Genomic DNA, 25295 nt, shown 5'->3' with positions numbered 1-25295 from the left:
CTCTTCCTGGAGACAAAAAGAGGGGACACATCTGCCATGTCGTGGAATTACTATAGAAAAAGAGAAAGTATCATGTTTATTCTCCTAGGAAATCATTTAAGCACCAAAACCCAAAGGTCTAATGTTCTCTCTGATATGTGGATGCTAACACACACGCAATAAGGGGTGAGGAGGGGAGAATAGAAGTTATTAGATTAGACAAAGGGTAATAAAGGGAGGAGAGGGGGAAAATAGGACTAGGAAAGACAATAGAATGAATCTGACATAAGTTTGCTATATACATGTGTGAATACATCACAGTGAATCTCACCGACATGTACAATTAGGACTGGGATCCTAATTAGAATAAGATACACTCCATGTTTATATATCTAAAAATAACAAAAAAATAAAACAAGCTAACATATTTAACACATACATATATACATACACACCACACACACACACACACACACACACACACACACAAAACCAAAACCAAAGCCCCTGTAGGAGGGAGAATAATTTAGGTACCAACATACAATACAGAGAAAGGAAAGGAAAGGGTGTTACAGAATTTAAATTCAAAAGAACTCCATTGCTGATTGCCATGGGATGGTGACTACTATTCCTCAGGAAACAGTAGTGTCAAAGGTGAAAAAAAGTCAAAGATTAACAAAAATCTGAAACTCAGATTCTTCTTTTGGCAGCCAGATACTCCTACAATGACCCAAATTCTCATATTAGTGCAAAGTTATTGAAGGGAAAAGTGATTGTAGTGGTTGGGGATTAAGCAAGTAAATAAAATGTGTTAACATCTTGGATTTACCAAGGCTGGAGAAGCAATGAGGTTCAATCATTGTTTTCAGACTGGGATTTCTCAAAAGGAGAGCAAGTAGACCAGAGACTAGTGGGAGTGGTTTCAAACTTCACATATCACTTCATCTTTCACTGAGAATCACATAACAGAATGAGAGATGTCACTGAGGAAAGAGCAGAACATGCAAATAATGTGAAGGCATAAAAGAGCTTGAAGGTCACAGTTCCAATAATTGCAGCAAACACACAAATATATTAACAATGAACATTTATAGACTCATGCTTTCACTGAGGAACTTCAAGTTCCTGTTCATTAGCTCTTTTCTCCCTACAGCAACCCTCTGATGTAGGTATTGCTGTTATTTCTCATTACAGATGAGAAAACTAAAGTTAGGAAGTGGTCAAACCAGAATTGGAACTAAGGTCTGTGATCCCCAAAGTGGAGTTGAACTATATTGTTCTATGGATGTAGGCTGCATTATCTGAAAATACACGTAGGATAAAATAGCCACCTACACAGAATCTTTTCTGTCTCTAATGGCTTTTCCCAAGTTCTTTCACCTTAAATGGTTGAAGAGAGGGAGGAAGAGAAGGAGGAGGCTATATTGTCTTAGGCTGTACCCATGTCAGAATGGAATGACAAAAAGAAGGAATATTTTTAAAATGGCACATGACTGAAGTTACTGGGCTAATGGAATAACCTGAAACAGAACAATTCTCTTTTACAGAACCTGAAAATGGCATCTCAGACACCAGCAACTCTCTCCTCAAAGTGTGGTACAGGGACTAGCAGCATTAGTGAGAGATAGTTAGAAATGCAAAACTTCACACATCCACACCAGACCTACAGAATCATTGTCTGCACTTCTATAAGACACCCAGTAACTCATGTGCACATGCAAGTTTGACAAGTGCTATTCCAGGCCTTCTGGTTTTAGAGCTCATCTTATTCAGAACCTTCAGAGATACCTTATAAAAGAGTCAGATTCTCAAAGGTTGAGTGAGTATTGAGAAGCCTGTCCTCCTATTTCTGGATACACACATGCAGCGTTGGTTTAAAAAATGTCTCATTCTAGAGGTAACCTTAAAACTAAACTACCTGCTATAACTTTTGTCTCTAAAAGTTTACCCATCTCTATAAGAAATGGCAGCATGTATTTATCCACAGACTATTATCCTGGTAAAGTGAAGGTATCTAATCAAAATAATAAAATGACTGTAAAATTAGAGTGATAGTTCTCAATGGGGGACAATTTTTCCCATAGGAAACATTTGGTAATGCCTGGAAACATTTTTGGTTATCACAGGTGGGGGAGGGTGTTACTGGCATCTAGTGGGTAAAGAAACCCTGGATAGAGGAAATAATAGGCACGAATGATCTAAATATTCAAAACTCAGCTCAGAAGAAAGGGAGCCTGAAAGATCTTTCTCAATTTTAACAGATTTAGAGTAGACACTGAAGCTCTAGCTGCCCTTGAAGGAGTGATGTGCTCCTTTGAGCTTTTCTTTGACTTAAAATAATTCTTCAAAACTACACCATGTAAAATGAACTGCTCAGGAAATCATAATACACACAGAAAAAATATATTATAAATACTAGTCTTCTATCCTAGCATCAAATAAAACAGGAATAAATAATACCTACATTTTCCCCTTTCTGCAACACACAGTATATAGCATGAAGTATTTAAAAATTTTTAAAAAACCTGAACCAAGAAGTAACTAAAATAAAGACCAACCAATAAGGTTAATGTAATTATCATATTTAAGTGGTAAAAAAAAAAACCCCTACATGCCTATGAGCCAGGGCAAAAGCAAAAAGGGAAAGATTAGTTATATAGTGTATACACACACACACACACACACACACACGCATTCACCTTATTATGTACTTATATAACTTTATTTTAATGGCTTTTCTTTACTTCCTAAGAGTATTAATGGTTTATGAATGGTTCTAGACTCAGAATGAATTGACCAGGTTCATTTCAATCAATGTCATCTCCTTCATGTTCCTGCCCCAAGGACTCACATTCTAAGCCTCTGTGTTAATAAGAATATAACTGGGCTGGAGATGTGGCTCAAGTGGTAGCACGCTTGCCTAGCATGCGTGAGGCACTGGGTTCCATTCTCAGCACCACATAAAAACAAAATAAAGACATTGTGTCCACCTAGAACTAAAAAATAAATATTAAAAAACAATATAACTTTCCTTACATACAGATCCAGAGAAGTATAAAACAAGATATGAGATTTGGGAAATCAGATTTCTCTTTATTTATAATATAGGGCCTCTGAAGGTATAACTAGTCTCCTACTTCACCAAGGCCTATAACGCCTATAATGAGTGGCAAACATTTTAACATTGAGGTTATTTTGTAAAGATTTCAGTCTAAGATTCAGCCAGTCTCAATTCTTCTTATGAAGAATCACCCTGGCTTCAGATATTATAGTGGGCATACACAATATTGTTTGCTTATCAAACCCAGTTTGGGACCCAGCTATATGACAATTCATTTCACAGTTTCACCTGTTGTTAGGAGAGTCATGTGAATGAGTTCTAGTTAATGAAATTATGGTGAGAAATGGTGTACACACCTTAGAAACCTGACCCGTAAAATCTTCTACACAATATTGCTTCTCTTCCCTCCAAAACTGAGAGTCACATGCAGAGGATACAGTAGAGGACTATGAAGCCCTAGGGGAAGGTGAAGCCACTCAAGTGAAAGGCACCTGAGTCCCTGAATGACTACATGGAGCAGAGTCCTCCCTTTCCATGGCCACCCAACTTTACCCTCGTCATGTTTAGCCACTGGGGATTTTAGGATTGTTGGGCAATTGGCTTATCCTAATTATTTTATATTTGCAAATGTATTCCCTTCTCCAAAATCATGGGCCCTAAGTTTCACTTCAGTCCATAACATTGCATTGATATCACCTATGATATCAAGTTCCATGTTCCTCTTCCATCCTGATAATTGTTATCCATAGCGGTAAAGGAAAGAACTGCCTAAGTCAATGTGCTTACAATTCCCTTTCTGATTCAAATTCCCATTAAAAGCAAATCAAAGTGAAATAAAAACCAGAGACATGGGAGGTCCAATTGTTGTCAGGCTTGTTGCCCAATGGCAATCAATTCTTGGATCCAATGGCATGTAGGACCTGGCTCAGAGGCCTGAATTGTTGCTCATGGCTGGTCTATACAGCATTTCAAGGAATAATTAGTATCTCAATGCTTTAGCCTCTATGCTGTGTTTCCATATATTGAGGGCTAGAAAGGCAGAGGAAAGGCAGACAGAGTTATGCAAAAGAGAAAATTAGACCAGATAACCTATTGGTGAGGTAAGGAATGACACAAAGAAGAAACCTAAGAGGGAGTTCTTGGAGCGTTCTATCACAAGGGTTGTTTGTCAATACTCCAGTTCTCCCCTGTCCAAGCACGTGATAGCACTGCATTTCCCTATCCCCTAGAAGTCAAGTCATGGCCATATGACTTGTTCTCACCAATGACATAGGAGAAGAAGTAATCTGTGTCACTTCTAGACAAAGTTTTTAAAAGCCAGGGCACTGTTTACTATGTTCTCTCCCCATACCACTGGAACTAAATTCTTGATGGTGAGGATCTGTAAGCCAGGGTCCCTGGATGAGAATGACATGTGAATCTGAGATGGACATGTGGTCTAAGTAAGAAATAAACCTTTATAGTTTTAAGCCCTGAGCTTGGTGCATTTTTAATGCATTGTGATTTAGTCAATTCCAATTATTACAGAGTATCCAATACTTGATGAGGAATAGACTTTGGTATTCAAAATGGAAAAGGTGAAAAAATTCCTACAACTTCTATATCTCCTCCCAAAAGAACTATAAGGTAAGAGCAGTCTCTTCTTCAAAATTATCCAGATACTCTAACAGTTGAAATTGGATTATGATCTGCTAATTTGTTATATCTACAATAGGAGTTGTGGGCTAACTCCTCTGACCCATGACTTGTTTATCTAAATAAAGTTTTATTGGAACACAGCCACACCCATTAATTTACATAGTCTATGGCTGCTTTCACACTGTAATGGAAGAGTTGTTGCAAGAGTTGCCTGCAAATGCTAAAATATTTACTATCTGGCCCTTCGCAGAAAAAAACTGCCAGACCCTGGTCTAGAAGAAGCCAAATGAAAACAGATCCATGGAGGATCTGGAAAAGAAATCCAACATGCACAGCCACTCAGAGTAAAGAGTACATACTCTTGTTAGCCATGTAGCCAAAAGCAGACACAGATCAAGAGTTGGTACTGGCAGGATTTTTCATAATGAGCTTCAAACCTTTTGGAGGCAGAGAGGCAGAGGAAGCCCTAATTCATATGACTTCCAATAAGCACATCATTAAAGTTCTGTTGTTTATACCCCATTCCCCCAGAATCAAGATAGGGACAGTTTCTGAACAAAAGATATACACAGTATATGTCAGGATTAGTGAACCTGACAGTCCTCAGGATGACTCAGTGGAAAGTTGCTTAAGTGCTTGCTCAAAATGATTCACTGCCCAGAGAGTCCATGGCAAGTGAGATTCTTAGGTTAAACTGGGTGGTACGGTTTGTCCACCTCCCTGAACTCAGCACAGGGCAAGCAGACAGGCCCTAAGTGAGGAAGCAGACTCTTGGAGGGTCTAATGAGGGTCTCAGCCTGCTGGATGTGGCCTTTGCTGTGGCCACTGGCTGCCCTCCGGGGGTGGGGGTGTATATGGTGTGGCTGGAATGCTAGGAATTCTGGGCTGGCTTAGCAGGAACTCCAATTGGCTTGGTATTCTACATGCTCCAAAGACTTTCTCCAGTGTCCTTGGCATCCAATGACTATACTTGGGATTCAGATTTTTAGGGCTGGGTGGGTCCCTGGAAGCCTTCTATCTCAGTACCAGATCACTCCTTCATTAGGTGGTACCAGCAAATGAGCCGGCCATTCCACTGCAGATGAGACACAGGCTATTTGCCTCCTTGCCTTAGCCTGGCTCTTGGCAGGGCTGACTGGAAGAGCCAGCTGCCTGGCTGAAACTCAACCTTTGGTGGCTGTTAACAGGTTTTGCTTCAATTTAGCTATTGCTGTGTTACCATTGGTTGGTTCTGGGTTGGGGCAAAGGCCTGGAGTAGCGAACATAGAGGATAAGAAAGATGAAAGGAGAATGAACTTGAACCTATTAATTGAATTGTCTTCCCTTTTAGCAGCTGCTTCTGGGGTTAGTTAGGACTAGGTGTTTTCTCTTGCTTTCTAAGGTGACCAGAAGGATATAGCTCCAAAATCTTTTACCTGTGGCATTTTTTATCCTAGGTTATTGTGGAAATGTGGAGAAGGGAAAGAGTTATATGATATCCCTGGTGACCATCACGTGTAGAGAATTCAGAATATAAAGACACTCAGAACCCAAAATATTACAGCCTCTTCATCAGTCTGCCATGAAGATTCTCAGCATTCTCTAGTTTATACCTGAACACATACAGGCCAAGACTCTCTGGACTGAGACAAAGATGGCATGAGCTCTGGCTGACTCAAAGGCACTGAGACAGAAACAGAGTTTCTTGAAAAATATAACACAAAAGATAACAGACAACAGGGTTAGAGAATTAATTCACTCCACAAGCATTTGCCCTGAGCCTACTTTATGCCTTGGCACATGAGGAGATAAATACAGACTTGGGATCCAAATTATTTCCAAATGTCAGGGGATGAATCTCAATTATAAGCAGTGAAGAAAGTAGTATTTACTCTTCAAAAATTTGTCTGCAAGGGAAACAAGGTACAAGAACAATCCAGGAGACAGAGAGACCTGGTTCTAGATTCACTTAAAGTTACTAAGGAGTACTGTGGCCTGCAGTAAGTTACAATCTTTCTCAGTTTCCTTTGTCAGACATGGGGAGAAGGGGCTACACCAAATATCTATGACTTTAGAATATGTGATTACTATCCTAAAGAAGTTTATGATCTAATTGCAAGACACTTAAACAACCAGAATGTACAAAATTAAACACAACATTAAATTCAATGCAGCACAAATCATCCAATGAATGGGAGAGAATTGGATCATAGACTACAGTAGCCTCTAGTCACATGTGCCTAGTTACATTTAAACTAGTGAACACTAAATGCAATTTAAAAAGCAGTTTCTCTGTCTCACAGTAGTCACATTCAAGTGTCCAACAGTTACACATGCTAGTGGCTATCATAATGGAGAGTGCAGAAAAAGAATATTTTCATCATTTCACACAGTTCTATTGGACAGTGCCGGTAAAGACACATACCAAAGATGTCAAGAGAAAACAGAACTTCCCCTCTATGCCTTCTAGGTCTGGACTCACCATGGCTGTTCAGTTGTGACCAACTGCTGATCCTCTGAGATGGTGGTGTACTCTGTGTCTTATGACGGTTATTGTCTTGTTCAGAGAGCTGAGTAGCTCCACACTTTCCCCATTGTCTCTGTTCCTTTGATCTCTCCCTAGGGCCTTGAAGAATGCCATAGCCATCCAGTCCTCTCATGAAAAAATTCCCTTTTAAGCAGATGTATGAATAATCTAGATAATCCGGGAATTCAGGCATCTTTTAGAATTCCCTGGGCTACTTTCTCAAGAGGTATTGTATGCAAAGTCCTACAAAGACCAGCTCAACTGATCAATAAAAGTCAGCATTACACTTCTGAGTCTGGAGAACCATGCATGGCCAGAACTGAGGAGAAAGTCCTTACATGCTCCCTCCACTGCACTATTAATAACATTGAAAAAAATATCCAATGTCATCCCAAAGACAGATTTCAAATCAAAACAAAGCAAATAAAGGAAAGCAAAACAAAAGAACAGCAAGACAAGCACAAGGGCTCCCCAGGGTATCTGAAGCTTGTGGGATGGGTGTGGGTGTGAGAGTGTGAGAGTGTATGTGAGAGTTCATGTGTTCGCGAGTGTACACACAAAAGTCACATGTGTGTGAGTGGGACTGGTGTAGGGGAGAGACTCAGAGGCTTTTATTAGGGCTAGGCAAATGTGCCTTTGACTCAGAGGAGAAGCCTCTGTTTCTCCTGGTAGGGAGAGGAGAATGTAACTTTTGTCAAACAACCTCATGCCTGTCCTTGAAAGGGGGGGCAGGGAGGACAGTGTCATAACACAGAGAGTGTTAATGGCTGCTATTTTAACAATCTAAACTTACTGCCCCAGGGCGCCAGTAGAAGCTAAACAGTCTTACTGCTAAGGATGCAATTTGTAAAAATCAAATAAATAGCTGAAGGCACACTCACACTGAACTTGTGCCCAGCTCAGTGTCAATCAACAAGTTTCCATTGAATGCTGGACAAACCAGCCCCTCTTTCAAAGAGAACACAGAAAACATTGTAAGTTCACTTTGGGGGCAGCTGGATGATCTTAAGTATCCTGTCCTTCCTAGTATTTTTCCCTCCCCTTTTTTTCCTTCCTTCCTTCTCCAGCTAAGACTTTTATTTCTTAATGCAGCCCCTCCCAAGTTAATTTCTTTATAAGTTATCTCCCTGGCTCTGGAGTGAGTGGAGGGTTTCCCCTATTGGGTGGTCCTATAATGAGGACAGACCTGCTGACCTGGGCCTCAAAGCAGATCCTCACTTTGTAAAACAATAGCTTTTCGCCCACCACACATTCTGGAATGGAGACAGAGTACACAAATGTACATAAAATGATATCCAAATATACACTACATAATTTTCTGTCTCCACCTGGGAACATCTACATTCTGATAAGCCAACATGTTGAAATATTATATTGTCCCAGTGTTAAGATGTGGGCCTAGGCACGTATTTGAAACTAGCCAGACACAGCTGCTAAGTCTTAACATAAAATCTTGATCTCCATTCTGGCCAGCATGTTCCCACTTCTCCACACTGAGCTCTCTGTCCCTGTATCCTGAAATAATAACAACAATAGCTTAAATTGATTAAGGGTTGACTATGGGCCAGGCACTGTGCTAAACCCCTTACATACCTTAACTTAGTCAATCCTCAAAATACTGTTTTAAGATAGGTGATAGTATGGCCCCACTTATCTCTCTCTCTCTCTCTCTCTCTCTCTCTCTCTCTCTCTCTCTCTCTCACACACACACACACACACACACACACACACACACACATAAACACACACACACAATCTCTCCTGCTTGCATACTCACACATATGCTCATTTCCACTCATACTCACATTGAATTCATGTAAACTGAACCAAATCCTCTACCCCATCTCCTTGGTGCTCAGTACATCAAAGTCTCCTTCCCAAAGTCTCTCCCACTGACATCTAATTCTGTCATTTGAGTATTCTTGTATTTAGCATTGATCCTTTGCTGATAAACAGAAAAACCTTCTGGAAGGAGTAACCCTGCCTCATCCCCATCAGATATGAATGACTGCTTGAGAGTTGAGTGGCTGGGAAGAGGCAATAATGGGAGAGATTACACAAGAGGAAAAAAAGGCACAAAGAAGATGTCTGGGAGCACTGAAGACAAACTTGACCTACTTCCTACTCCTCAAAATAATGTCTAACTATAGAACATGTAAGGTCCTCTGGAACTAGGGCTCCACCAACCTGACCTTTCCAGCCTCCTCCCTCCTGCCCAAATCACATTCAACTGCAGTCAGAATTCACACACACACCTTTGCATATGCCCTCCTGATCTCTCTCTTTCCCAACTGGCAAAATCTCATTTATCTGTCAGAACCCAGCTTGAATGCTGACTCCTCTATGAGACTTTGCCTGGCTCCTGGCTCTTATAGATGGTCTTTAATCTCTTTCTGTCTCTACAGGCATTGTCAACACCCCTACAAGAGTACTCATCACATTCTGTTTCAATCATCTTGTTATGCCTGTTACCCCCACTACACTATGAGCTCCTTGAGGCAGAGACTATATATATATATATATATATATATATATATATATATATATAGAGAGAGAGAGAGAGAGAGAGAGAGAGAGAGATACATAGATACATAGATATAGATATATAGGTATATATAGATATAGATACATAGATATAGATATAGATATAGATATAGATATAGATATAGATATAGATATAGATATGGATATGAATAATCTGATCCAAAGTTTGTATTCTGTAAATGTATACGACGTGGATGAGTAAATGAATGGATAAACTGCCATCACCAAATCAAGGTTAGGTGTGGACTGCCTTCACTGAATGTCTCTGGGTAAGGCTGCTGTCCAGTGTTTCTCAATAGGGTTACCACTGGAATTTTGTGTGGGACAATTCTATACTGCATTGTGTTCCTACTCATTGTGGAACACTTAACATCCTTAGTTGCTACCCACTAAATGCCAATGACATTCCCCACTATATCACTGTGACAACAAAAACAATTCCAAAACTCTGGGAGAAGTATGTGTGTATAGAGATGATCCTCTTTGGTTTGGAAGTGGCACCACATCAGTGGCTCTTTTCCCTGATCTCATTGGTCTAAAAGGCCCCTTATAGTAGGATCATGCTGTGCTCCTTCAAGAGGTGCTAGAAGATGGCCTCTGACCAGAGCAAAAATTAGTAAGTAGGGACCAAAATACTCCTGGTCAGCAAACAGGAATCATGGCAGCCTAATCAGCATGTAACAACACAGAGCAAACAATCCTGCTCCCTATTTTTATGATTTGGAAGAGGGATGGGTCGTGCCTAGTCAAAAAAAATTTTAAATTTTTTAAAAACTTCAAGTTTTCCAAGCAGTTCAAGGACTTTTTGCCTTGTCTCTGAGTGCATTCTCAGCACTACCTCATGTTTCTGCTAAGGGCTTTCTCAGCTTTGAAAAGAAGGTTAGCATTATTGTGTAGTATGTTCACTTAGGCACCTCTGAGAACTTACAGGAAAATAGAAAGGCAAGGCAGAAGTGATGCCATTTATTTATGTCCTCTGTGTAACAGTCATTAAACTTGTCACACTTTCCTTTGGACTTTCCACATCTTTTTCCTTAAACTGGAGACCCATGTTCAGTGCTTGGTTATGGGGTTGCTATTGGTGGCATCCCTGGGAATGTGTATCAAAATGCCAAGGTTCCAGCTTTGCCCATAGTATAGATATGCCCAAATGCAATCTGGGTATGGGATTTAAATTCCCTTATTTTCAGTAATGAACATCATCTTGTTTTCATTTACCTACTTTTCAAAGCAATTTCCCACATCAACATTTTTGCTCACTGTCAATGCAAACCTTAGGAGAAGGTAGAAATTATCACTCAATTTATAAGTTGGTACAAAAAAATCTAATCTGTGAACAAACCACAGTAAACTGAAGAATCTCTTTTCTGGCCTCATATCTTTCTCAACCCGTGATAGCACAGTCCACCCTTACCTGGAAGAGGGCATACATACCTGAAAGGATCAGAGTTCCCCTCTCTTTTCTAAAGGTGGCCTGATCTGCCTGACTTCTTGGAAATACATGGGCACTCTGGTCAGTAATCTAAGCTTAGAGCTAGATGGTTTCATCTATTTGCCAACTTACTATGCACTCACTCGGCAGCTTCGTGATCAAATGCCTCAAATGACTCACATGCCTTCTTACTAATTTCAAGGGCCCATCTAGAGGACAGAGGGCACACCATTCTGTAGACTTTGGTACTGCTCTGCTTTGTACAAAAAAATAAAATAAAAAGACAAAACCAAACACCAGGAAGACCAAAACTATATAAACAACTACCTCACATGCAGTCAAATACATGTACAGAAACTTATGCTTGGTCACAATTTTTCAAGGTCATCTTTTTCATATTTTTAATTTTTCTTTACATATTTTAATTATACATAATAGTGGGATTTGATAAAGTCTCTGGATCACCTTTGCTTCTAATCATAACTATCTCAAAAAAGTGAAACTGTAACACCATTGAAAGGATTCTATGCTGGAAAATGTTTTCAACATGAATGTGCAGTTGAACTGATGATTATAATGCAAACACCATGTGACCACATTGTAGATGCAGAGAGCACATTGGCAGCCCCCCAGAAACCTTCCTATCCCACTGGAGGTCACCACCATCTTGATTAGTGTACTAAACATTTCCTTGCTTGTCATTGTAGTCTTATTATATTTACATACATCCTCAAACAATACAGTTTAGTTTTACCTGTTTTGAATTTTTTATTAGTTGAGTCGAAATGCATGCATTTGTAGATTTTGTGTGTCTTGCTTTTACTCAGCATTAGGCTAGAGCTGTAATATGGTAACTTTCAGATGACTCTTGCTCCCCTTATTCATGCCTAGAAGTACCTCCTTGGGAATAACTTTCTTATACTGAAGCTAATTTCTCTTCTATTAAAATAAACAAATGAATTACAATAATAAATGCATACACCACATCAACCCCTTTTGGAGATGGAAAGAGAAGCCATTTATTTTTCTGAAGCTCACTGAAGTCCTCCCTTTCTTTCACCAGGGTCAGTAATTACAGATTTCCTTCAACATTGCCTCATGAAGCAATCTCCGGAGTGAAAGGGCCATATAAGGGAAACTGGGATGCATTTATACCATTATGGATTCCTCCAAAAATAAATGGCAAAAGTTGATGGTAATCAGCTCCTAAGAAATAATACTCTCTGACATACATTAATAAGAAATATGTCTGCCTTTCAAAACTTAATATCTTATACAGTCATTGATACTATTTCCTGTTTGCCATATCTGCCATTTTCAGAGACAGTGTGGTCTCTGAAATCTTCTTTTTTTTTAAGAGAGAGTGAGAGAGGAGAGAGAGAGAGAGAGAGAGAGAGAGAATTTTTAATATTTATTTTTTAGTTCTCGGCGGACACAACATGCTTGTTGGTATGTGGTGCTGAGGATCGAACCCGGGCCGCACGCATGCCAGGCGAGCGCGCTACCGCTGAGCCACATCTCCAGCCCTGAAATCTTCTTCATTCTATGAAAGGAGCACCAAAAACCATTAGTTTCGAGATTCCACTAAGACCCTTTTGCTTGCCTCCTGACTTCACTTCCTCATCTGTATTACCAACCTCCTCCCAGGTGTCTTCTAATATTTCTTCCCCATTTAAAAAAGAAAAAAACATGGCATGGATGAACCTTGATGACTGTGCTACATGACATAAGTCAGTCACAAAAGGTTAAGTACTATATGATTCCACTTCTATGACATACTTAGACTAGTCAAATTCACAGAGATGGAAAATTGACTGGTGGTTGTCAGAAGGTGTGGAAGGGGAAAAGTTGGCAGTTTGTGTTTAATGGGTAGAGGGTTTCAATTTGAGAAGATGAAAAAAGTTCTAAAGATGGTTGTTGGTAGTTTTACAAGAATATGAATGTACTTGATGCCACTGAACTATACAGTGGCTTACATAGCTAATTTTATGTTGTGTATCTTTTATCTGATAAAATATTTTTTGAAAAGTGAATAAAATGTAGGAAGGAAGGAAATTAAGAAGGGAAACAAAATAAAGTAAGGGGGAAATAAAGCATGTTTCTCTGTTCTCTCCTTAAATATCATTTCTCTTCTAATAAAATAAGAAGTGAATACACCCATAAACCACACAATGGTGAGTATGGGCTCTGATTTGGCCTTAGATCCCTGAGAGCATGATCCTGTGAATTTGGATAAATCAAAGCTTATTGAACTTATTAAAGTAAATAAAACAAAACTTGCAGAGATAATTATTGTATCTTCATGTATTTTGAAAATCTCTGCTCCTTTTCTTCTCAATTAAACTAAAATCCAACCAAACCTCTTCCTACCCCTCCTGAATGAAATTTTGATGTATCTTAAAGGATACAGTACATATGTTTTATTTATAGCCTCTCTATAATTGTAGGAGTACAACTCTAGAAAACTCCTTATAAGCAGCCACATGTACATTGCTAAACTACTTCCCATTCTCTGGTTCTTAGCAAGTTTGGGGCAAACACAAGAGACAACAAACACATCAAGACATTTATACAATTGAATACTTGGATGGCCAAAAATGGAGTCCTGTGAGGAGGTAGATTTTGGAACACATTTCAATAACTGACACCCTAAGTGTGCCAGTTTCTAAAGTCACTTTTAGGGAATAGCTGACGGTATAAAAGTCTAAATACAAAATTCAGACAAAATCATTCTAATAAAGACTGTTATTTATCTTAGTGGCTACAAATAATCTGGCAAACCTTTTGGGTTATAGTTATTTTGCATCCAAAACCCAGAAGTGAAACCCTTTGGCTCTAGGCAACAGATAGCAAAGATATTTGGTTACTTCAAGAATATATTGGTTTTAAATTAATAACCCCAAAGTAAAAAACTTGAAAGCTGGCAACTCATCCTAGAAACAACTATGTCCTCTGCCACGAATAAAAAAACTTATCCTTAAAATTGGGGAGAAGCTTGGTGCCCTGCAGGACTGTGGAGAAGGGAAAGCCTGATGCTCTAGTTTCTTCCTTTGACTCCCTGCTCCTTCATAACTCTTCCAAGTACCCAAATCCATCTAGCAGCTTCAGGACTTTTTTCTCCAATACCCACCTCCTCTCTCTGCAATCAAATTCTGCTTTCTAAATCCAGTGTTTAGATTAAGTTAAAATGATTACAGAGAGTTAAGTTGCCACTTCCAAGGTAGACACATGAATGTATCAAGAAGCAAAGCTTACATGAAAAGGATGAAACTGTAATAATGACAATTGCAGGTGTCAGGCAACTTGGAAGAGAACTGGAGATGAGGCTGATCTGATGGCTCAATGGGTCTTGGAATCACAGGTACAGGAAATCAAGGTAATAATCATCTCCTCTGCTTACTCACGTAGAAATCAGGCCCTGGTTCAAGAGTAAGCCCTGCAACTAGGATGAAAACCCACTATAGGACATTTTCATAATCCTTTCCTTAAAATACCCTAGATGTGACTCTTATTTCAAACTAAGTTGGAAACAGACTAAGCTGAAAACACTGATTTTATTTCAAACTATGTTGATTGCTTTTCCCTTTGAGAGTTTCATTTGTTTATCAGCAGAAATTCCTGGGCTAATTCCGAGAAATGCCATTCATTTCTTGCCAACAAGTCATGAACAATGGGTGGGGTAGAAGGGGGAGCTCCCCATGGAGGGTCCTGCTTCTGGACATGACAGCCAGAGGCTGTGAATGTGCAAAATGGCAGAAGAGAAAGGCTTTGGATGGGATCCCTGGGAAAGAAGAGGAGGCAGACCAGATGGCACACTATGTACATGCTACTCTGGGGTTGGTCCTGGGGAAATGCCACACAAGCAAAATGTGTTTCTAGGGTGCCTATGCTCCCAATTATAACAGAAACAGCATTGCCATGTTTTCCATAGCCCTTTGCAGAATTCACAGGGCCCTCTATTCCAAGATATTGCCCAGGACTGCTCTCTCACATGTCCTGACCTCCATTCTCAAAGCCTCTCTTGGGCCCTATTATTGTAGTACATTCTCCAGTGTAAGTGATTAGAATGAATGTGGTGTTTTAAATGCATGGTACTCACTACAGATCAACAGAAGCAGAATTTCTAGCACAGAGCCTGGGAGTTAGCATTTTACCAAATTTACCTAAGGTTACCTTTGATAATGTTAGAATTTAAGTAACACTAGCTTCAAGTCTTGTGCAAAAGTGATATGCTTCCCAAATGAACATCTGCAAATGAAGTATATACCAATAGCTTATTGCTATAACAAAAAAAAACTTCTGGGAATTGAATGGCATAATCTAACACTTCTTAAAACACACTAAGGAACACTTATCCTACAAAGTGCTCTATTAAAAATGACTCCTAGGGCTGGGATTGTGGCTCAGCAGTAGAGCACTCTCCTAGCATGTGCAAGGCCCTGAGTAGGATCCTCAGCACCACATAAAAATAAATGAATAAGGGTATTGTGTCCAACTACAACTAAAAAATAAATATTCTTTAAAAATGAGCCCTATGGCTGAATAAATTTGAATAACACTGCATCATACATACTTCTCTAGTAGATTCATACTGTGTAATAATAAATTAAAGGCTCTGAGAAGTCCTGCATTAAAAGAAACCTTTTTAAGTTTCTCTAATTCAGAAACTCAAATTTATTTGACCATATAAATATTTTCCCTAGTAAACCCTAATACTATTCCATAAAATTATGTTCCTAAAAGCAAACTTTGGGAAACACTGTCTAAACTCTGAAAAGTAAGTAAAAATAGATGTTTCTCTTGTATAGAAAGCAAGTGGAAGATTTATTCAGGACAAATGTAAGCCTCTTGATATCCCTCGGGCAGTGCCACCTCTGCACCTTCTTGAGGGACCAATGTTGGTTAATATCCACTGAAAGAAATAGAGAAAGCAAACAGTTTTACTCTATCATAATGGAAAATTACATTTTTTCCCAAAATACTTTGTTTTTATGTGACACAGGACTTTAGCATATTAACAGGAAATCATTCTTCTTCATTCATTTATATTGGTGTATTATAGTTATACATAATAGTGGAATTCATTATGCCATAGTTATACATGCACATGACATAATTTGATCAATCTCATTCCCTAGTAAATCACATTCTTTCAATGAAATCAAGTTATATGGTTTACTACAGGCAAAGATGATCTCACCTTGCAGGAGGCAAGTTAATTGCCACTTCTTTGGAAAAGGTTTTAACCCTTCATACTCTGAAAAATGTCCAAGGACTAAGTGTAGGAGAAAAAAATAGAAATAAGGTATAAAGACAGTTAAAGCAGTTTAAGAAAGCAGTCAGTATAGATATGGAGGGTATAGTGATCAACAGTGAACATCTTCTTTGGCAACCCTCAACAATCAGTTTAAGAACAATGATAATAACAGCATAATGACTGTAATAGAGTAAAGCCTCTGCTATCTAAACACCAATATTCCAGGATCCTTAAGCTTTTGGTTAGCTTGGGATTCCAGAAAATACTTTTTTTTTTTTTTTTTTTTAGAAAAGTGTAATCTTTTGCAAGCAAAGAAATGGCATCTGACCGTTTTGCATACTAAAGCTAGGGTAGTCACCTTACTAAAAATAATAGTCTATTTGACTGTTGTTGTTTAAAAGTAATTGACCTTTTAATATAATCCTAGAAGCAATAGAATACAGAATTCAATAGAGAACAAAAGAAGAGAGGAAAAACTGAAGGGCCATCAGACATGGATAATGACAACATTAGCAAATCAGTAGCAGCCATGACAATTGCAATCAGCCATCAAAGAGATGAACCAAAAGAAGATGGGATGGTCTTAAAACTGGGGAGAAATTGTTTAATCAGTAAAACATAGAATTACTAAATGGCACAGAAACCTCATTCTTAGTTATATACCCAGAATTGAAAACACATGCCACACAAAAATACATACCCAAATGTTCATAACAGCATAATTCACAGTAGCCAAAAAGTGGAAACAATGCAAATAACCACCAACTGATGAATGGATAAACAAGTGATCTAACCATGCAGTAGAATATTATTCAGCCATAAAAAGGAAAGAAGTACTGGCATGGGCTACAGCATGGATGAGAGCCTTGAAACCATTATGCTAAGTGAAAGGAGCCAGAAGCCAAAGACTGCCTACTGTATGATTCCATTTGTATGAAATATAAAAGAGAAAAATCTACAAGGAGAGAAAATAGATTAGTGGATGCCAGGAGCTGGAGTGAGGGGGATGAGAAGGGACTGTGTAATGTGTACTGGGTTTCCTTTTGGAGTGGTGAAAAATATCAGGAACTAAATTAGTGGTGATGGTTGCACAATATCATAAATGTTCTTAATGCCACTGAATTGTACACTTTTAAATGATAAATTTTATGTTATGTGCACTTTACCAAAATAAAAAAAAATAAACCCCCTCTTGAACTTTTGCCCTTTGAAAAAAGAAACTTGAAGAAGCAAAAAAAAAGTCTCTCTCTTCGATTACTATAATACAGGAACTCACAGACACACCATAAACCTAGATTCACCTTCTTATGTAAATAAATGTATGAGATGAGAAGAAAGGGGAACAAAATCTTTAAGGTCAGAGCAGAAAGCCCAAAAAATAGATACAGAATGGTCACGTGAATTAAAACATCTATCTACCTCAACTTATGTAGTCCATTTCTGCTATATAATGAATTTGTACAATGTAAAAATGTTTATATTTGTTTTAAATAAGGGGACAAGGTTAAGAGAGAAATTGCCTATGTTCATACATAATATTTCTCAGCAAACGATTATTCTGCATTACCAAGTAACAGTAGCTAAATGCCAAGTACACTAACTCAATTGAAATCAGTAAGCATAAAGAGATACAGTAAATACTCTATCATATTCCCATTCACTCTACTACATTCTTTTTCTTGGTTCAGTTTGACAGCATGCTATCTTTTAAGTATATATTACATGATTCTCCTGTATATTGGTGAATTTTTCTCTTGTCTCTATAAATCATCAGCCTTAATCCTTTCTTACATCCCCTAGCTTCCATCCAATGTCACTATTTTAAAAGGTGAAGTCTATATTTCCTATATTTTTTATTTATTATACAAGTAAGCTCTTTTCAAACCATCCTACTATTTTATTAGTATAGTTGTTTTTTAGTACTCTGGTTGCAAACTTTCCTAAGTTTTGAGTGGTTTTCTCCAATCTTGTTTTTTCCTTAAGTCCTGTTATTTTTCAGTGTATAATTCTGCAGAATGTGAGGGTTTTCTGAAATGCATATTGCACTGTGGCAGTAATGCCTGTGTTTGATAGCTCACTCAACTCAAATACTACTGAAAGAGAAATGACCTAGGGCTCCCAGCCTTTCCTTTATGGGAACATGGCACATTGTTGGAATTTAGAAGCCTGGGCTCACCCCAGGTGCCTCTCTTGGCAAAACCACACTGTCACTATCCCTATTAAAACTATATTACAGAGCCAAACTTTTTCACACCTAACCAAAAGGAAACATTGTGGATTAGGTCTCTGGTAACCAGACCAAATCAGTTATTTTGGCAATTTTATAACAGCTCTTTAATAACCCAGGAATGCTGGAATCCCTCCAAGGGAAGCCAAATTTATTAATTCTGAATCACAAATTCTCAGTGGAATGACCATAAAAAACCCTTAGATAATATTATTATTTAAGCTCCTGGTCAGTATAAAAGTCTCTTTGGTGATAAAATTATGTAAAAAACAAAAGGAATGAAGTTGTGCTGTTTCTCTGTAGTTCCTCTCTTTATACCACTTCATTCCACTAAAAGATAGGGAATTTCATTCCTATGTATTTCTAATTATCAGGGACCAAACAGAGTCCTACTAAGAGATCAGGATGAATTTAATGATCTTCGTAACTTGTGCAGTTTTTTTAAAAAATGTGTATTGATTGGTTCATAATAATTATATATCATACTGGGATTCATTGTGGCATATTCATACAAGCTCATTGTGACTTTTCCATTTAAAACGTTCCAGTCTCCATGTAGCACCAGCTTCTTTGGGCCCGGTAGAGCCCTGTGGTATGTGACCAAGACTTGACCTCTGCCACAGAGACTTGGACAAGTGATGCTGAAAAAAAAATTCATTTGCTGTTCATGGAAATTAGTATATATTTCTCTCTGGAAGCCCTGGAAATGTAGTCTGTATACTCTGATTGCCATGGTTTAACCAGAGCTGTAGGAGTAAAACCTCAAACACAGGTGAAATGCTTAGACAATTCAAGGGTAAGGAGTTTAGAAAGTCAGAACTTCAAGAAACAGAGAAAAAATGGAAATAGACAGCTCCTCCATCTTTTCCAATGGAAAAATTCCTGCCTAAACATGGCATGTAGGACTCCCCCCATCAAGTTTGTCACTATCTAGATAATGTTCCTCCATATCATACTGCTGATATAGGACTGTATGTAAAAGGAGTGCCTTATATATGTCACTACTAGTTTTCTCTTTTGGACACAAAATTCGTTCATCATCTTGGCTTTAAATACTCCTTTTTTAAGTGAGGACATTTTTCACAGTGTCTTCTATTAGATTAAGACAGAAAATGAGAGCCCCTTCCTTTGACCAAACATTTCTGTGGCCCTGAAGGCATGAGTTTCTTCATGCCTAATATTCACTGGGGTGGAAGGAATACAGAGAGTCATCACATCCATTGCCCTAGCTCAAATCAGGGCTGTGCCAAGTCTATCTCAGATGGGTGGGTACATTTTATTTCTAGAAATAGTAAAGAGAGCAAAATACTCTAGTCATTTATTGCAGAATTTAACAACTGCAGCCCAAAGGCCTTCCTTTATCAAACTCCATTCTTCTGTGCTATGATTTAAACCCACTTGATTTTGTTTTATCTTTAATAGAAAGATTAGTTGCATTCTGGTTCAACATGGCAAAGATAGTACATGAGAAATCTTTTCCAAACATAGAAGAGCAATGATGTGAGAAGCTGAAAAAATGAATGAAACTTTAAAACTGAAAAATTACAGAAACAAAATTAAACTCTTTGTAGAATAAAATATAGGTAGAAAGAAAGATCATTAGTTAAAGGGGGTCAAAAGGCAGTTGAGGCTACATACAGATAGTTGGTTCTAAACAGCTCCATTGAACTACAGCCTGCAAGAGGCTTCCTACGTGAAAGTGGTATGATGGCTTAGATCTTGAATGTTCCCCAAAGGCCCATGTATCCAAGGCTTGCTCATCATTATATGGCATTATTGGGAGGTGGTGAAACCTTCAGGAGGTGAGGCCTAGTGGAAAGAAGTTAGGTCACTGGGGGAGTGCTCTTGAAAGGAAATATTGGGATCCCAGCCCCTTTCTCTCACACTTTCTCTTTTTCTCTCTCTCTTTCTGCTTCCTAGCTGCTACGAGGTGAAATGTTTCCTCCAGCATGTGTTCCCCACCATGATACACAGACTAACCACTTACTCAAAGGCAAAAGGGTCAGCCAGTCATGAACTGAAATGAGACTATAAACTAAAATAAACATTTTCTCAGTATTTTATCACCATGATAGAAAGCTGACTTATGTAGCTAGGTAACAGGGTCACACTTCTCATATGTAATAAGGGGTTGACATAGTTCTGCCCACCCAAAGTTGTATCCTAAAGCACACTGATTGTCCAAAGTAGGCAGTTGTACCTGAGGTACCAGTCCAAGATCTTTGTTATTAGCGAGTAGCACTGCACAAGAAAACATGTGGAAACAGATCACCTAGGTATGAGGAACACAAGCTGGGACACTAATACATAACCTGGTTTAGAGCTAAGTGAGCCACAAAGTCAGAAACAGCAATTCTAGAAAGAAGGAAGGCTTATGCAAGACACAACTCCCAGAGATAATGAGCTTTTAAACAAAAACTAGAAAATCAAGAAAAAATTCAGAAAAAGGGTTTCCACTATGAAGAAATAAAAAAATAAGATCCCCAAAATAATGTGGAATTACAAAAGAGCAACTAGTAGATATTTTTAAAATAATTTTTAAATGTGGAGAAAAATATATTCATTGAATATAAAACACACAGAAAAACCCAACAGATGAACTAAATAGTATACATGAAAAAATACATGAATTGGAGTATAGAGTTGAAGTAATAACATTAAGTATACCAAGAAAGAAAAATAAAGGAAATATTAAGAGACATAGAAGACAAATGAGATACAAAGCATAAAATAAAACTTTGAGAACAAGAAAAAAAGATAGAAAGTGAAAAGGGAATGTTTACCAAAATAATGACGACAAATTGAAGAGGAAATTATTTACTTTGACTGAAAAACATCATATGCAGAGCTGGCTAAACAAACATAAATCACATATCTACAATCTCACCATGTGCAACAAAGAAAGAAAAAAGAGAAAATATGAAAAGCTAGACGAAGAAAACAAAAAGACCTACCAAAAAGTACAATCAAATAGTAGACTTTTATTAACAAACAAAAGAAGTCAACAAATTGTTTATTAATATCTTCAAAGTGCTGAGGGAAAATGAACATGCCCAATTATCATTCAAAACTCAACACATTTTTTGCATATAAGGATTATAGAACTTTAGCACTATTATCCTTAGAAAGATCTTGCATAATTAATAAGAAGTACAATGAACTGACAAGGAAGTGCGCTGCAAGAGCAAGAAGGAAAACAAAAAGGAAAGCTTGTTTCTATACTCTGTAAAATGAGATTTTTAAGTCTTAAAATAAAATGGTGTTCAATTCTTTCCATTTCCTGTCCTTTGGGATTTAGGACCTCAATTTTTATGGTTTGTATTGAGGAATACAACTATACACAATAATGGGATTCATCATGATGTGTTTTTGTTTGTTTATGCCTTTATTTTATTTATTTATTTATTTTTATGTGGTGCTAAGGATAGAACCCAGTGCCTCACACATGCTAGGCAAGCACTCTACCACTGAGCTATAGCTGCAGCCCACATCATGAAGTTTTTATACATGCACATAGCATAATTTGACCAATTTAATCCCATAATTCCTACCCTTCTCTCCTCCTGATTCTCTTCCCTTACTGTATTGTTCTCCCTTCAATTTTCATAGTATCCTCCTTTTTATTTCCCATTTCTTCCTAGCTTCTATATATGAAAGAAAACATTCAACCTTAGACTTTCTGAGTCTGGTTTATTTCACTTAACATGATGTTCTCCATTTTCACTCATTTTCCTGTAAATCTCATAATTTCATTCTTCCTTATGGCTGAGTAAAACTTCATTATGTATATATACCACATATTCTTTATCCATTCATCTATTTACTGGCACATAGGCTAGTTCCATAACTTGGCTATTGTGAATTGCACTGCTATAAACATTTATACGCTCAGTTCTTTGAATTTTTTTTTTTTTTGCTGGCCTATACTTTCCTTTTTTTTTTCAATACTTGCTTCCTACCATCTGCTTCCCAGGCAATTGGGGTAGGTGACAGCCATACTCTAGTTTATGCTTTACTAGGTTCTGTGTCTGGGCCATGCCATAGTGGTTTAGATAGTTTCCTATAGTATTAGACTACTTCTGGAGAATTCTAGGAAAGAAAGCTTTTATAAAGCAAGTTGACAGGTTGCATGGCAGGTTAAAAAATAACAACCCCAGGTAGCCATTTTATCAGAAATATTACTCCCATTTACCAGAGCCTCTCATATATCACACCCTTGTAATCCAGCTTAAGCAGCAACACATAATCATATACAAAAATAGTAAGCCTCATGTAGGCATTTATTCCAAAAAACAGTTTTCTGATTCATCATATGCCAAATCAATCTCTCATATCTTGAAGCATGTACTATTATCACCAATACTCAGAAGGATAAACCTGTGACATGGTTAAGATCTTTCCCATCAGGGGAAGAATTGCCTTTGTTCATCAGAGTGTATTCACTGATGCAGAAAAGTATAATTTATAAAGAAATAGCAATAACAATGCCAAACTAGGGATACCAGTAAAGCTATGGATCGATCATCTCTAAAAGAATTTTCATCTGTACATTGTTACACCAAAACTGCCAACAATTTTAAAGCATTCTCTGACTCCTTAAAGTCCACCCAGGAACCCAGAATTAAGAGCTTTTGTCCTAGAGGGAAACAGAATTGACTTACAGGATGACAAGGCTTCTACTTCACAGATCCGAAGACTGTCACATAGCTTTCCTAGGACTGCTGTTGAGAGCACAGACATTCTCTGAATCTTTCCATGCTTCCACGCCTTTGGTGTGGGAACCAGGCTCCAGTCAGACATGAACAGTGTCATTGACGGAGTCCCTGCCTCAGAAAAACACCCTAACCACAAATCGTGAAAGTAGTGGTCCTAATGGTCTTGTGAAAAAAGTCTCTGCCTGGTTCCCCCCAGAGTTGCTCTTAACAGCGTGTACTTAATAACCATGCAATGTGGAGGAGGTGACTATTCAACAGGCAGGCAGCTTTATACTGTCATAAACCTCACTGGCTCAGCTCCTTTGATTTATGAACAGCCCCTCATCATTTCGAAGCTATGCTTGGATGCAATTCCAGCACTAATTGCTGCAATGCTGCAACTCCCCTGGTGCCTGCTGCCCATGGCAGGAAGAGGCTGTTTATGACAGAAAATCTCTGAGCCACGATTCCCTTCCCCCAGTTGATATCCCCCTTCAAATGATTAAAAGCCCAATAAAAATTTGTTACTGGGTACCCAATAACTTATTAGAGCTTAGAATGTGTCCCGCTTGGGCTATAAACAGTATTTAGGGGCCAGTTTGTACTGCCTAAAAGTGTCCTACTGTTATTTCTGTCTGGCAGTTTCCCTTCTGGGGAACTTAGGGGAGATGGGTTGAACTGAGTGAAGAGGGAGGAAGGAGAACCACAGATGGGAATAGAGAAGCAAATTGGTTTACCTGGACAGCGAGGGCAGCACAGATGAGGGATATGCACAGGAGAGAGGCAATGAAGATTTGGACATCTGACTCGGCTGCAAAGCACATTCCCATTCTGAAAGAAGGAGGCACCAAGAAAGAATAAATATCTTTCAAAGGTCACTGGGATCATGCCAGTTTGGAAAACATTCATGCAGGGACTCACCCAGACAATGAATAACATTCCCAAGAAGCTGAATGCAATCAGCATTTTCTTTCCTTTCTCATCACTAGCACCTCTTCTGGGTTGGTTGATAGCTTACTGGAATGTTTTTCTAAGGCTGGATCACTATTGCTCCAGTTTTCAAAGACTACCATTAATTGTGGGAAGCTTCTTCTGGTCTGGCTCTGGGCATTTCTATCCTTCCCTAATTCTCTAGCTGCATGTTTTTTCTAAGATCCCACTCTGATTTCATAATCACCTATCCAATGCCATTTAAGGGAAAGGATGATGAGCAATGGGTCCCTCGAGTTGTTACCCTCCCCTGGGCAAGAAAGTATCCCTAACACATGGATTTGGGATTCTATGTAAGCCTGCCTTGGTCCAGTAGGCAGAGTGACAATTCTCATTTCCCTTTGCAGCCAGAATGTTTTCTGAGAACAAGCTAGAGTTAGGAATTGAGCTGATTATCTATTATGCCTGGGTGGGGCAATTGGGTCTCTGCCTGACTTACAATTACATGATCCCAAACTCTGACAGCTCTCAGGCCATTGCTAGAACAAAGAAAGACTTTCAAAATACATTTCACATTTACATTTCCCATCTATAATTCATTTGAAGCAAGGGCTACTTGTATCTGTAAGGATGTTGTGGAGAAAAGGGTAGTGAAGAGCATGGAGAGAGAGAAGATGCCTAGTGCATCAGCTTCTGGCATTGGGATCCTATTAACATTTTCACTGCCTTGCAGACATCAAAGCCTTGGCCCCCAAGGGTTAGCTGTCTATTTCCAATGTGTTGGATCAAGAATCTGATAAAATTATGACAAACCAGGAAGTTAATCAGTCCCCAGGTACTCTATTTAATACATGCCCTATCCATTTAAAAGGGCAGGCTTCTTTTATACAAATTGTAATCACTTTACCACAACCTATTTTCCTTTATTGTGTGCTTTCTACAATACATTCTTGGAACATTACATTTGGAAACACCACAGAAGTTTCTTATGCACCACACTTCTCAGAGACTGGTCATATCATCTGGA

At 38.4% G+C, this 25295-nt stretch overlaps 1 protein-coding gene across 2 annotated transcripts in view; it reads right to left on the bottom strand.

The window, feature by feature from the left end:
* Nucleotides 1–25295, bottom strand: part of Chrdl1 (chordin like 1) — a 111442-nt gene that overhangs the window by 60950 nt on the left and 25197 nt on the right. For both annotated transcript variants that reach the window (XM_026396788.2, XM_026396789.2), the window contains exon 4: nt 24076–24169. In XM_026396788.2, coding sequence (XP_026252573.2) covers nt 24076–24169 — 94 coding nt within the window. The remainder of the gene's footprint in view (nt 1–24075; nt 24170–25295) is intronic.

The sequence above is a fragment of the Urocitellus parryii genome, chromosome X (genome assembly GCF_045843805.1).
Source record: "Urocitellus parryii isolate mUroPar1 chromosome X, mUroPar1.hap1, whole genome shotgun sequence".
In the NCBI taxonomy this organism is placed as follows: Eukaryota; Metazoa; Chordata; class Mammalia; order Rodentia; family Sciuridae; genus Urocitellus; species Urocitellus parryii.
Note: the sequence above shows the minus strand (reverse complement) of the source record. Positions and strands in the feature narration are given on the sequence as shown.